We start from the raw sequence: 15,741 nt of genomic DNA, 5'->3' as shown, positions 1-15,741 counted from the left end.
AAAATGGAAAGTGTGAACTGTGAAGCATACCCGTAAAGAAAAGCTCTGAGTTTGCTCTTGAGGCGGTCATGTATGAAATATATTGTGGTAAACAATGATATGGCAACTTGAAGTGTGGGTCCCTCTTCAGTTGGAAAAAGAACAGTAAGAGCTGCAAGTACCACAAATGCAACCGATGTTTTGATAATGAAGTTAGTAGCCGGGGTTCTAAATCTGCTCGTGACAGCCTGAACAACTCGAGACTGACTAACTTCCCTTATCTTTTTCTTCACGTTGATTTTGGGTTTTTTCCTCTCATGAAACTTTTGCATTATTATTTTGTCGTGTGCAGATTCAATTGCATCAAGACTCGGCTTGTGACCCGCGTATTTTTGAACCAAGAAGTTTCTAGCACTTTGGATTTCTTCTTCAGATGCGTCGTTGCTGATACCGAGTCTTTTGTATGGATCCTTTATGTTGATTCTTGGAAAGACGGCTGCATTTAAAAAAAACATAGTTGAGCAATTTCTGATTTTTCAAGATATCAATAACTAAAAAGTTACCAGATGATTCATCTCTAGCATCACCAAACGAAGCATCCATTGCACATTTCACCAAAAACGTCCTCTTTGTGAAACATCTATTTGTTGAGCCAGCCAAATTATTCCGTCTGCTTAACGATATCAAAAAAATAATTAAAAAAAATGTAGTTACTAATTAACTAGTTGTCACATACAAAGTCACAAAGAGTGATCAGTAGAACTACCTTCCAAGACAAAACAAGTTTCTGACTTTACCCTTATCTTGGAAAGTTGAAGCGCGCTTAGACGATACAGCTGGACGTCTCGAATGTGGATTAAAGCAATATCTTACGGGGCTTCCGGTCAATCCCGACAGATTCATCTTATCTAATACGCAGAACTAAACTTGATCTTAAGCCTACATAACACAACAAGATTGACCATGAGTATGAAAAATAAAAATTGCCCGAAATAACAAAACAGTTACCATTTCTTTGAACTGAGTATAAACTGACCGACAAAATCGACTCTTTTAATACAAAATATAATAGAAAAAGGTGAACAATTCCAGATATATGAGAGTAATTTCAGTAAACCTACATTGTATTCAACTAATGTTATCACATATTCAATTGGGTAGTTGTACGAACAAGCAATTGGGTACTGTTTGTATACATATGAAACATGTCGTGCCCTAGGCGTAAATCAGTGCAAAATTATTGATACAAAGAGGAATTAATTACCTGAAGGATGAAGAGTATAATATAAGGATGAACTGAGTGACAAGTATCAGAGAATGAGATAAAAAAATAGTTTGAATTTGTACGTAGTGGTTTTCATGGGAATTTATCAGACGACAAGCAATGGATTGGGAGCAATACTGAAGCAATCGAGGGTTTTTGTCAGATTAGGGGATACATGGCTCCTGAACCCTAGAGTAATGATGTTTGATAATTTTTTTTTTTTTTTTTTAATCAAAATATATGCATATATTGAGTTTTATATAATTTACTATAAAACGATTACAATAAAGTGGCAATCCGTTGTTGTCTAGTTGGTTAGGATACTCGGCTCTCACCCGAGAGACCCGGGTTCAAGTCCCGGCAACGGAAGGTTATTTTTGTTTGTATATTATTATTCTGCCACAAACGAAGATAGATGATAATATAGCTCAACAATGGCGTGAGACTTCTTCCTTGGCAATCGCGTGGAAAGCGCATGGGGAATTAGATGATTCTAGGATAATCAAGGTACAATTACGTGTGGTGATTCATTATTTCATTTAGAGGGAGACGACCTATAGTGGCATCAATCGTATATGAAAACACAAGGAATAGGTATTAAAGACTTGTCGTGGGTTGTTTACGCGCACTTCATACCTATATGTGTGATAATGAGATAGAAGAGCTCACCTTACACTGCATTCTTTGTATTTAAAATACAAGAAAAAGAAATTATAAGATTGGATAATTGAAGAAATGAAAAGAAATTATATACTTAAAATGAATTCTCGGGTTAAAATAAAATAAAAGAAAAGAAATTGTTAATTACATTATTGAGTTAGATCGAAAGAAAAAGATATGAAAAAAAATTGTAACTTTACAATTATGTCCTCAAAGCAACATGAAAAAGAGAATTGAGATAAAATAAATTAGTAATATTGTAATGGGCTATAAATTTTTCTTCACAATTATGTCATATTTGATAAAAAAAAATTTGAAGGAAAAAAGGCCTAAATTTTTTTTGATTCTCTTTCTTTGCTTTTAATAAAAAAACTCAATAATGAAAAAAGAAAAAATTTCTTATCTTTTCTTTTTCCAATCCTTTAAATAACAAACTCAAAGAATATAATGTTAGAGTTACAAATTAGGCCACTCAATGAGTATTGTTAAGCATCCGTATTGAACAATCTTACCCGTAGCTAAACCTCAAACACTACGGGATGCTTATTCATTAGCTCGAGTGCATGATGCCAGTGAGTGCTTGGTTGGATCCAAAGTATACACTGACAACTGTTACATTGTATAATGACTATGAGTCTATGACCTGGCTTTAAGTGATTTGACTTTAGTTAATATATAATTTTAAATTTTAGTGTATAATAATTGTTTAAGATATATGTTAGTTTTCATCTAACCTTAGTGTAAGCTGTATTACAAACAAGCGACATAAAACCAAGTATAATACTAACATTTGATACGACTTATCTTACTACACTATTAAAATAATACAAGGTTTTTACATGGTATTCAACTAGCATGTTCACATAAGCATTCAACTAACCAATTTTTCATTTATATAATTATCACATGTTAATTTGAACATTAATTTTAAACATTAACTCCTAAATTGAAAAAGTTTTCAAAATTAATAGTTATAATCATCATGTATTGAGTAATAAAGACAATTAATTGTTTTCGTTGTTATTTTTCTAAATTTTGAAACTTTGTTATTTTTTTTTTTTTTTGGATTTTGCAAAATTATTTATGAACGTTTGGACTAGATGTTTGCATTTAAATAGTGGTTTAAATCACGAGGTTTGGATTATATTGTTGCTTTATTAAATGTGTGGCTTAATAAAAATTATAATTATATCTCATTGTTATTGTAACATCCGGCCCCTCGCACCATCAATATTGTTCGCTTTTGCCCACGAAGAGCTCATGGATTTATTTTTGGTTGCTCAGGTGGAGACTTCCCAAGAGGTCACCCATCCTGCTACTACTTCCGGCTGAGCACACTTAACTGTGAAGCTTTCATCTCGTCCACTACCGTTAAGCCCAAAACGCGTTGGTGATTTAAGAGGCAGAACATTTACTTATGAACCAAGGATCTCTCTTGTCCACAGCCGATGTGGGATTTGCCTAGGATGTTACAGACACCCCCTCCTCTTGGACTCATCGTCCTCGATGAGGTTTGCCCCACCATCCCATCCAGGATGTGGGATTTGCCTAAGGTGTACCTCACGACACCCTCGATGACTCGCCGTCTCTGTTGAGGTTTGCCCCACCATCCTGAACGGCACAAGTGTGGTTCTGATACCACTTGTAACATCCGGTCCCTCACATCATCAATATTGTTCGCTTTTGCCCACGAAGAGCTCACGGATTTATTTTTGGTTGCTCAAGTGGAGACTTCGCAGGAGGTCACCCATCCTGATACTACTTCCAGCTGAGCAGGCTTAACTGTGAACCTCTCCTCTTGTCCACTACCGTGAAGCCCAAAACGCATTGGTGATTTAAGAGGCAGAACATTTGTAAGGCCCCGTCACCGGTAACCCTACTTTCGTGTTGGATTTACTCATAAACACAGTTATAAATATCAGAGTTAATTAAAAACTTTACGCGGAATATAAAACTTTCATAAAACATTACATATCAATTCATAATCATGTCTTAAAACATTCCTCTTGTCTTTCATTTTCAAAACATAACTTATAAAACATATCAGATCTTCAGATGCCAGGCTTTAGTCTTCTGCCATGTGTCCTCCACTCAAGCCAGCCGTCTCATCCTACTCACCTGCGTGCATACTAAAAGTCAGCTACGCTGAGTGAGTTCTAGTTAATCATACAATACCATACGATACCTCATTACATACATACGTACTTAACCTCATAACTTTCTTTCATACACACATAAGTACTCATACCTTCACTCTTACTTATATACTTTCTTTCTTACTTACATACTTTCTTTACATTCATGATCATACGTTTTAAAGAGCCTTTCGCCCTATAACCTCACAGATATTATAAGGGTCTGGTCCCTAACATCACAGATATTATAAGGGTCTGGTCCCTATCCTCACAGATATTGTAAGGGTCTGGTCCCTAACATCACAGATATTATAAGGGTCTGGTCCCTAACATCACAGATATTATAAGGGTCTGGTCCCTAACATCACAGATATTATAAGGGTCTGGTCCCTAACATCACAGATATTATAAGGGTCTGGTCCCTTGCTTTCGAATATTAGTAGGGTTCAGTTCCCTCTTCGTTACCATACAACCATGCATCATACCTCGAGTATTAATAGGGCTCGGTACCCTTTTCGTAACCATACAACCATACAACCGTCATTTCCTTATTTTATTAACTTTATTACGTTCATACACATAAACATTCATATCATACTTGCCATATTTATAACGTTACAACCTGACAGTACGTGCAATATCCGAAGATCGTTCACGAACCATCAAGCAATCATTCATACATATCACATATATCACATATGGCTTTATAACGTTACAACCTGACAGTACGTGCAATATCCGAAGATCGTTCACGAACCATCAAGCAATCATTCATACATATCACATATATCACATATGGCATACACTTATCACTTAGGATAAATGTATTAACAACACATCAAGTATGCACACAGCCCCGAAAACATAACAAGGAATGGGGCTAGAAACTCACCTGGATCCTGTTACGCTCGCCGTTGATCGTAATTCCTTTCTTTAACTGGGCCCGGCTAACTGTATAATATTTACACATATCAATTAACTACTACTACTCGTTTTGTATTTCTATCTATATATGACCCACAACGAACGGGGGTCCGGGGGGCAGCGCCCCTGGCAGCGGGGTTCTAGGGGCGGCAGCCCCTAGCGGGGTCCAAGGGGCAGAGCCCCTGGCTGGGGTTAAGCTGCCAGGTCAGCTTGGAAAAATTTTATTTTCGATAACTGCCTTAACACATTTTCCATTAGGTTTTTAATTTATTTTATAAACGAACTTCACTTCAGGCGAAGTTAAACCTTAGGCGAACTTGGCTTCAGGCGAAGTTAAACCTTAGGCGAACTTGGCTTCAGGCGAAGTTAAACCTTAGGCGAACTTGGCTTCAGGCGAAGTTAAACCTTAGGCGAATTTGGCTTCAGGCGAAGTTAAACCTTAGGCGAACTTGGCTTCAGGCGAAGTTAAACCTTAGGCGAACTTGGCTTCAAGCGAAGTTAAACCTTAGGCGAACTTGGCTTCAGGCGAAGTTATACCTTAGGCGAACTTGGCTTCAGGCGAAGTTAAACCTTAGGCGAACTTGGCTTCAGGCGAAGTTATACCTTAGGCGAACTTGGCTTCAGGCGAAGTTATACCTTAGGCGAACTTGGCCGTAGGCGAAGTTACGCTTGAAGGCGAAGTTACGCTTGAAGGCGAAGTTCATCAGGCGAACTTAATCTTGCAGGCGAAGTTATCGCGCTGCAGATCTGTTTGCCCATAACTCCTTCGTTTCTTAGCCAAATAACTCGATTTTGGTACCCACGGAATCGTATGATCGGCGCCTACAAATCCCAACCATCAAATCGGCCTAAAATCGACGTTTTAGGGGTCCGATTTGGGCAGTTTGGGTTTCGGGTCCGGTTAACCCATCCAATCCTAACCATTTTCAGTAATATTAACTTTGTTGGGTTTGTTCTTACCTTACCAACTCAGATCTATCAACGAAATCTCGGGTCTCGGCTTCGAATCTTGATCGGTTAGAAAGTGGTGTTTTGAGGAGTGTGTGGAGTGTGTGTGGAGTTTGGTGAGAAATGAGATATTTTGGGATTTTGGGGGTATTTATATCCCCGAAATCCCATTCTCATTTATCCTATCTCAGTTAATCCAAGTCCATGACCCGCTCCTACCCGATATTAATAATTAAAAACGCGAAATCACTAACATAACTTTCTTTATTCAACATTATAAATTTTAGGATGTTACAAGTCTTCCCCCCTTAATGAGGTTTCGTCCCCGAAACCTAACTATTACATAAACAAACTAGGGTAAAACTTGCGCATCTCGTCCTCGGCTTCCCAAGTAGCATCTGATCCCTTGCGGTGTTTCCATATTACTTTTACCAAAGGTATAGTTTTGTGACGAAGCTGCTTCTCCTTGCGATCAACGATCTTTATCGGTTGCTCGATGTAGTTCAATTGTTCATCAACCTCAATGTCCATTAATGGCACGTGAGACGTGTCATCAGCTAGACACTTCCTCAGATGAGAAACATGGAAGGTTGAGTGAATTCCTTCTAACTCGTCGGGTAAATCCAGCTTATAAGCTACTTCCCCCACACGATACAAAATTTTAAATGGTCCAATGTACCTCGGACTTAGCTTCCCTCTCTTTCTAAAACGGATAATTCCTTTCCAAGGCGAGACCTTAAGCATCACATAGTCGCCAACGTTAAACTCAATTGGTCGTCGCCGCTTATCTGCATAAGACTTTTGTCTGTCTTGAGCGGCTTTCATTCTTGCTTTGATCTGATCGAACTTTGAAGACGTTTCTTGAACCACTTCTAGGCTTCCCATTTCTTTCTGACCAATCTCACCCCAACACACCGGGGTTCTACATCGTCTACCGTAAAGCATCTCAAACGGTGGCATACCAATACTCGAATGGTAACTGTTGTTATAGGAGAACTCTGCCAGATGCAGATGATCATCCCAACTTCCACCAAAATCTAAAACGCAAGCACGTAGCATATCCTCAAGGGTTTGGATCGTCCTTTCAGACTGTCCATCGGTTTGAGGATGATACGCCGTACTGATGTTCAACCTCGTCCCCATAGCTTCATGAAATTTCTTCCAGAACCTCGAAGTAAACCGTGTGTCCCTATCAGACACGATCGATAACGGTACTCCATGCTTGGTTACCACTTCCTTGATGAACAAGCTTGCTAACATTTCTGACGAGATGGCCTCTCGTATGGGCAGAAAGTGAGCACTCTTGGTCAAACGGTCCACAATCACCCAGATGGTATCATGTTGCTTAGCTGTACGAGGTAGCTTAGTTATGAAATCCATGGTGATGTGTTCCCATTTCCACTCAGGTATCTCTAGCGGTTGCATCTTCCCATAAGGCTTTTGGTGCTCGGCTTTGACTTGTAAGCAAGTTAAGCACTTACTAACATAATCCACTACATCGTTCTTCATTCCTGGCCACCAGTAATCTCTCCTCAAGTCTTGGTACATCTTTGTAGCTCCTGGATGGATTGAGTACCTTGACTTATGAGCTTCATCTAAGATTCGACTTCTAAGATCACCATGGCGTGGGATCCACATACGGTCTAACCTAGTCTTAACTCCATGAGTGTTTTCCATCAACTCATCTTGCTGGCCATAAATCCTTTCTTTCTTTACTAACCCTTCGTCTACTAACACTTCTGACTGCACTTTGATGATTTCTTCAAAAAGACTTGAGTTCATGATCAACTTGTATGACTTCACGGTTGCAAGGACTTCCTCATTCTTACGACTTAGCGCATCAGCGACCACGTTAGCTTTACCGGGGTAATACTTAATCTCACAGTCGTAATCCTTTATCAATTCTAACCATCTTCTCTGCCTCATGTTCAATTCTTTCTGCTCGAAGAAGTACTTTAAACTCTTATGATCTGTATAGATAGTGCACTTAGTACCGTACAGGTAATGCCTCCATATCTTAAGAGCATGCACTACAGCTGCTAACTCCAAATCATGCGTCGGATAAGTACTCTCATGGACTTTCAACTGTCTAGACGCGTAAGCTATCACCTTCCCTCGTTGCATCAACACGCAACCTAACCCTTGATGCGAGGCATCAGCACAAACAACGAAATCCTCATCACCATCGGGTAAAGTAAGGATTGGAGCTTGCGTGAGTCTCTTCTTCAATTCTTCAAAGGCTTCCTCCTGAAACTTTCCCCAATTGAATACTATCGTCTTTCGGGTCATACCGGTCAGCGGTGCGGCTATCTTGGAGAAACCTTCGATGAATCTCCTATAGTAGCCAGCTAACCCTAGGAAGCTTCGTATATCAGTCGGATTCTGCGGAGTCTTCCAATTCGTTATCGCTTCAATCTTAGCTGGGTCCACGGTAATCCCCTCCGGATTAACCACATGACCTAAAAATTGCACTTCTCTTAACCAGAACGCGCACTTCGAAAACTTGGCGTACAACCTTTCTTTCTTCAGAACTTCCAATACTTCTCTCAAATGCTCCGCATGGTCAGACTCGCTCCTTGAATATATTAATATGTCATCAATGAAAACGATAACTGACTTATCCAACATTGGTCGACACACCCTGTTCATCATGTCCATAAATGCTGCAAGAGCATTTGTTAGACCGAATGACATTACGAGGAACTCGTAGTGTCCATATCGCGTTCGGAACGCCGTCTTAGGGACGTCTGCCTCCTTTACCTTCAGTTGATGGTAGCCTGATCTGAGATCTATTCGTGAGAACCAACTCGAACCTTGCAGTTGGTCAAACAGATCGTCAATCCTAGGCAAGGGGTATCTATTCTTTACCGTAAGCTTATTCAACTCACGATAGTCTATGCACATTCTCATACTTCCATCCTTTTTCTTCACAAACAAAACCGGTGCGCCCCACGGAGAAACACTCGGTCTGATAAAACCCTTGTCGAGGAGTTCTTGCAGTTGGGACATCAATTCCTTCATCTCGGACGGTGCTAGACGGTAAGGCGCCTTCGCGACGGGCTGGGCTCCTGGTACTAGATCTATCTGAAATTCTATCTCTCGCTCAGGTGGCAACCCCGGAAGATCCTCAGGGAATACTTCTGGGTAGTTGCGCACAATAGGAACATTCTTCATTTCTTTCGTCTCGGCCGTAGCGTTGACAACATACGCCAGGTAGGCACCGCACCCTCGCCTTAACAAACCCTCGGCTTTTATCATCGAAATGACATTAAGCCCATAACTCTCCTTATCACCATAAACCGTCACCGCACTACCATCCAATGACTTTAACCTTATCATCTTACTTTTACATACTATCTGAGCCTCAAACTCAGACAACCAATCCATACCCAAGATTACATCGAACCCTCCTAAGGCCATAACATACAAAGTAACAGGGAACTCATGTCCCTTTAACTCTATCTTACAATTCTTAACCATTTTTGTTATTTTCACCGAAGTGTCACTTGCGGTTTCTACTACAAAAGTTTCAGACACTCGGCAGCCTTTCATTTTAGCTAGTTTACTAAACGTCGTAGCTACAAAACTTCTATTCGCACCAGAATCGAATAATACAGAAGCGGAAACATCGTTCACTAGAAACGTACCTGTGACGACATCCGGAATCTGCCTGGCTTGTTCCTGGGTCAGCATGTAGGCTCTAGTTCTGGGCCTAGCTTGATCGGCATCCTTCTTTCCACTACCTCCAGCTACACCTTCAGTGCACTCCCTTGACATATGGCCTGTCTTGCCACATTTGTAACATGCTGGCTTCGCACTGCACTCATTGGCATAATGCCCTACCTTCCCGCACTTATAACAGGCATTCGACCCCATTCTGCATTCTCCACCATGGGCCTTTCCACATTTGAGACAAACATTAGAACTTTTACCCCACTTGCACTCACCACCATGCCACTTTCCGCAGGTCTTACACGATCTTTTCTCCCACACTTTCTGTTTCTTATCCTTGGAGTTCCATAACTGAGTACCGGGTCGTTTAGCAGGAGTGACCCCTTTCTTCTCTTTCTCTTCGTCCCTTTCCACCCTATCATCCGCGGCCACGTCAGCATAGACCATTTCCGCGAGTCCAACAGCCGAATCAAAAGTAGCAGGTTGAATCGCCCTGACTAACATGCGGACCTTTTGTGGCAACCCCCTCACATAACATTTGATTCTCTTGACCTCAGTGTCAACCATGTCAGGCACCAACCTAGATAGTCGGTTGAACTCCGTGGTATACTCACGATGCGTCATCATACCGACTTTTAAATTCTGGAACTTCATCTCCGTTCTTTCAACCTCGGCATCTGCACAGAACTTCTTCATTACCAACTCTTTCAAATCTTCCCACCTCATCTCTTTGATCTCTTCACGGGTCTTCCTCTGCTCCACACTCTCCCACCAATACATAGCCTCATCTACGAATGACTGAGTAGCATAACCCACAGCTTGGTCGGGACGGCATTCGCTAATGCGGATAACCTTGTCCATAGCGGTTATCCACTGGAGAGTAGCGATTGCGTCTCCTAAACCAGTCAGCTTAGGCGGGTCACAACCTTTGAAGGACTTATAGCTGCACCCACCTTGTCCTCCTCTCCTATCATCGACTTTCACAGACTTATCCCCACTCGAGGCCCCTCTTTCACCTTCCCCATCCTTTCTACCATCACCACCCGCCCCTTCAGCAGTTCGCTCACGGCTTCCAGCAGATCCTTCGGGATTCAGGTTCTTCACAGCAGCAACTACAGCCTGAACGATGGCTGCTTGAACTGCGGGGCTAAGTTGAACTTCTTCGTTGTTGTTCTGGTCTCCTCCAGCTGCGCTTCCTTCATCTTCGGGGTGGGAAGCTTCTTCTACGAAGGTTGCCGGACAAGACGAGGCCTGCCACGACGTCCAGTGCGACCCCCAGTTTCAACAAATTCTCCAGCTCCAGCCATTAGTATTCTAAAGGGGAAAACACAAACATCATCATTCAAGGAACTATTTAGTACAAGGATAGCAAGGCTAACAGGTAATAACAGTGGCCAGCTGTGACTAGCTGATCACGTTGCTTTCCGTGTCCTATACACTTCCCTTTATGAGTCTATTTGTGCTGGTTCTACTTAAGCAGTTAGTCAAATCAAACAATCAATTATTCCTATCCCTGTCGTTCACATATCTTTTCTTTCTCATTAACATATATCATTTAATCATACAATTTACCTTTACTGATCTTGCTTGAGCGACACATGGCATTCTTGGACTGGCATCTTCTTTCCTTTCTTACTTAAATCCCATTCTCTGTTCGAGTCTAAGCATGTAGGATGCTTAAATCTCTCGAACTTTGCTCTGATACCAACTTGTAAGGCCCCGTCACCGGTAACCCTACTTTCGTGTTGGATTTACTCATAAACACAGTTATAAATATCAGAGTTAATTAAAAACTTTACGCGGAATATAAAACTTTCATAAAACATTACATATCAATTCATAATCATGTCTTAAAACATTCCTCTTGTCTTTCATTTTCAAAACATAACTTATAAAACATATCAGATCTTCAGATGCCAGGCTTTAGTCTTCTGCCATGTGTCCTCCACTCAAGCCAGCCGTCTCATCCTACTCACCTGCGTGCATACTAAAAGTCAGCTACGCTGAGTGAGTTCTAGTTAATCATACAATACCATACGATACCTCATTACATACATACGTACTTAACCTCATAACTTTCTTTCATACACACATAAGTACTCATACCTTCACTCTTACTTATATACTTTCTTTCTTACTTACATACTTTCTTTACATTCATGATCATACGTTTTAAAGAGCCTTTCGCCCTATAACCTCACAGATATTATAAGGGTCTGGTCCCTAACATCACAGATATTATAAGGGTCTGGTCCCTATCCTCACAGATATTGTAAGGGTCTGGTCCCTAACATCACAGATATTATAAGGGTCTGGTCCCTAACATCACAGATATTATAAGGGTCTGGTCCCTAACATCACAGATATTATAAGGGTCTGGTCCCTAACATCACAGATATTATAAGGGTCTGGTCCCTTGCTTTCGAATATTAGTAGGGTTCAGTTCCCTCTTCGTTACCATACAACCATGCATCATACCTCGAGTATTAATAGGGCTCGGTACCCTTTTCGTAACCATACAACCATACAACCGTCATTTCCTTATTTTATTAACTTTATTACGTTCATACACATAAACATTCATATCATACTTGCCATATTTATAACGTTACAACCTGACAGTACGTGCAATATCCGAAGATCGTTCACGAACCATCAAGCAATCATTCATACATATCACATATATCACATATGGCTTTATAACGTTACAACCTGACAGTACGTGCAATATCCGAAGATCGTTCACGAACCATCAAGCAATCATTCATACATATCACATATATCACATATGGCATACACTTATCACTTAGGATAAATGTATTAACAACACATCAAGTATGCACACAGCCCCGAAAACATAACAAGGAATGGGGCTAGAAACTCACCTGGATCCTGTTACGCTCGCCGTTGATCGTAATTCCTTTCTTTAACTGGGCCCGGCTAACTGTATAATATTTACACATATCAATTAACTACTACTACTCGTTTTGTATTTCTATCTATATATGACCCACAACGAACGGGGGTCCGGGGGCAGCGCCCCTGGCAGCGGGGTTCTAGGGGCGGCAGCCCCTAGCGGGGTCCAAGGGGCAGAGCCCCTGGCTGGGGTTAAGCTGCCAGGTCAGCTTGGAAAAATTTTATTTTCGATAACTGCCTTAACACATTTTCCATTAGGTTTTTAATTTATTTTATAAACGAACTTCACTTCAGGCGAAGTTAAACCTTAGGCGAACTTGGCTTCAGGCGAAGTTAAACCTTAGGCGAACTTGGCTTCAGGCGAAGTTAAACCTTAGGCGAACTTGGCTTCAGGCGAAGTTAAACCTTAGGCGAATTTGGCTTCAGGCGAAGTTAAACCTTAGGCGAACTTGGCTTCAGGCGAAGTTAAACCTTAGGCGAACTTGGCTTCAAGCGAAGTTAAACCTTAGGCGAACTTGGCTTCAGGCGAAGTTATACCTTAGGCGAACTTGGCTTCAGGCGAAGTTAAACCTTAGGCGAACTTGGCTTCAGGCGAAGTTATACCTTAGGCGAACTTGGCTTCAGGCGAAGTTATACCTTAGGCGAACTTGGCCGTAGGCGAAGTTACGCTTGAAGGCGAAGTTACGCTTGAAGGCGAAGTTCATCAGGCGAACTTAATCTTGCAGGCGAAGTTATCGCGCTGCAGATCTGTTTGCCCATAACTCCTTCGTTTCTTAGCCAAATAACTCGATTTTGGTACCCACGGAATCGTATGATCGGCGCCTACAAATCCCAACCATCAAATCGGCCTAAAATCGACGTTTTAGGGGTCCGATTTGGGCAGTTTGGGTTTCGGGTCCGGTTAACCCATCCAATCCTAACCATTTTCAGTAATATTAACTTTGTTGGGTTTGTTCTTACCTTACCAACTCAGATCTATCAACGAAATCTCGGGTCTCGGCTTCGAATCTTGATCGGTTAGAAAGTGGTGTTTTGAGGAGTGTGTGGAGTGTGTGTGGAGTTTGGTGAGAAATGAGATATTTTGGGATTTTGGGGGTATTTATATCCCCGAAATCCCATTCTCATTTATCCTATCTCAGTTAATCCAAGTCCATGACCCGCTCCTACCCGATATTAATAATTAAAAACGCGAAATCACTAACATAACTTTCTTTATTCAACATTATAAATTTTAGGATGTTACAACATTTACTTATGAACCAAGGATCTCTATTGTCCACAGCCGATGTGGGATTTGCCTAGAATGTTACAAACACCCCCCTCCTTTGGACTCATCGTCCTCGATAGGTTTGCCCCGCTATCCCATCCCGGATGTGGGATTTGCCTAAGGTGTACCTCACGACACCCCTAATGACTCACCAACTCTGTTGAGGTTTCCCCACCATCTCGAACAACACAAGTGTGGCTCTGATACCACTTGTAACATCCGGCCCCTCGCACCACCAATATTGTCCGCTTTTGCTCACGAAGAGCTCACGGGTTTGTTTTTGGTTGCTCAGGTGGAGACTTCCCATGAGGTCACCCATCCTGATACTACTTCCAGCTGAGCAGGCTTAACTGTGAACCTCTCCTCTTGTCCACTACCGTTAAGCCCAAAACGCGTTGGTGATTTAAGAGGCGAAACATTTACTTATGAACCAAGAATCTCTCTTGTCCACAGCCGATGTGGGATTTGCCTAGGATGTTACAAACATCTCCCTTTAGACTCATCGTCCTCGATGAGGTTTGTCACACCATCCCATCCAGGATGTGAGATTTGCCTAAGGTGTACCTCACGACACCCCCCGAGGACTCACCGTCTCTGATGTGGTTTGCCCCACCACCCCGAACGACACAAGAGTGGCTCTGATACCACTTCTAACATCCGGCCCCTCGCACCACCAATATTGTCCGCTTTTGCTCACGAGTTTGTTTTTGGTTGCTCATGTGGAGACTTCCCAAGAGGTCACCCATCCTGCTACTACTTCCAGTTGAGCAGACTTAACTGTGAACCTCTCATCTCGTCCACTACTGTTAAGCCCAAAACGCGTTGGTGATTCAAGAGACTGAACATTTACTTATGAACCAATGATCTCTATTGTCCACAGCCGATGTGGGATTTGCCTAGGATGTTACAAACACCCCATTTGGACTCATGCCCTCGATGAGGTTTGCCCCATCATCCCATCTAGGATGTGGGATTTGCCTAAGGTGTACCTCACGACACCCCCGAGGACTCACCGTCTCTGATGTGGTTTGCCCCACCACCCCGAACGACACAAGAGTGGCTCTGATACCACTTGTAACATCTGACCCCCCGCACCACTAATATTGTACGTTTTTGCCCACGATAAGCTCACGAGTTTATTTCTGGTTGCTCATGTATCTAGAAGGTCACCTATCTTGCTACTACTTCTAGCTGATCACGCTTAATAATCGACTATTTTATATGGGCTTTTAATAGGTTTGCACATGGGTAGTAACAAATTCAATTTTTTTTAACGTTTGATTATAATATTATTTTATATTTACAGTCAACTTTCACGACTAAACAATATTTGACTTATTTACAAGATTAATACTATGCATTTTCTATGTTTAATTATTTTATTTTATGTTTAAAATTACTTTTCAGTTAGATGCTTTGCATAATAATATTCGATTCATTTTCATGCTTACATCTATATAGATTTAATATAAATTGTATTGAAAACTGAACAAACCTAATACACTGATAAACTTTATCAACCTTATGTTTTATCAACGTCCCCATCGCAACACAAATATTTACGTGTATATACATCTATGAATCCCACTTGTGGCAGGAGGTTTAGGTTCTCTAGTAGAGACTCAAGTTTGAATCTCACTTGTGTCACTAGTGGGTGAATATTGGGAATTAATGATTTGAACTAAGCCTTGTGCAAATGTTGTCAGTTCGAACCCTGAGCCCACCTGAGTTTTTGTCCTACCGTGTGTTACACCAGAGAGTTCTGCTCTTGTGTTGATACAACGACCGACGATGACAATAGGCTCCCCAAATTTGGAGGGTTTTGTCGTTAAAAACAAAAAAAAGAAAAAAGAAAAACGTATTAATTAAGGCAGGCAGAATTTAGTTTGATTCAATAAATAAACATTTGTGAATCTAAACGGTGGATCGAACGACTAACGAGTCGTTGCCGACGATGAGTTGAAAATCAATACAAT

At 41.3% G+C, this 15,741-nt stretch overlaps 1 protein-coding gene and 1 non-coding gene across 2 annotated transcripts; one reads left to right on the top strand and one right to left on the bottom strand.

The window, feature by feature from the left end:
• Positions 1–18: 18 nt before the first annotated feature.
• Positions 19–1,351, bottom strand: LOC143601646 (protein CHAPERONE-LIKE PROTEIN OF POR1, chloroplastic-like; the record flags this gene model as incomplete). The annotated part of the gene is made up of 4 exons (XM_077079005.1): positions 1,244–1,351; positions 746–918; positions 543–649; positions 19–475 (listed from the first exon to the last, which is right to left on the bottom strand). Coding segments are annotated over exons 2-4 (701 nt in total), but the record flags the coding sequence as incomplete, so codon positions are not given.
• A 188-nt stretch (positions 1,352–1,539) lies between these two features.
• Positions 1,540–1,612, top strand: TRNAE-CUC (transfer RNA glutamic acid (anticodon CUC)). The gene has a single exon. It is a non-coding gene; the product is annotated as a tRNA-Glu (tRNA).
• The last annotated feature ends 14,129 nt before the right edge of the window (positions 1,613–15,741 follow it).

Source organism: Bidens hawaiensis, unplaced genomic scaffold (genome assembly GCF_021521415.1).
Source record: "Bidens hawaiensis isolate Kalapana, Puna unplaced genomic scaffold, B.hawaiensis_p1.1 tig00056909_1, whole genome shotgun sequence".
NCBI classification, from domain to species: Eukaryota; Viridiplantae; Streptophyta; class Magnoliopsida; order Asterales; family Asteraceae; genus Bidens; species Bidens hawaiensis.
The sequence above is the reverse complement of the archived record's forward strand: the minus strand, read 5'-3'. Positions and strand labels throughout refer to the sequence as shown.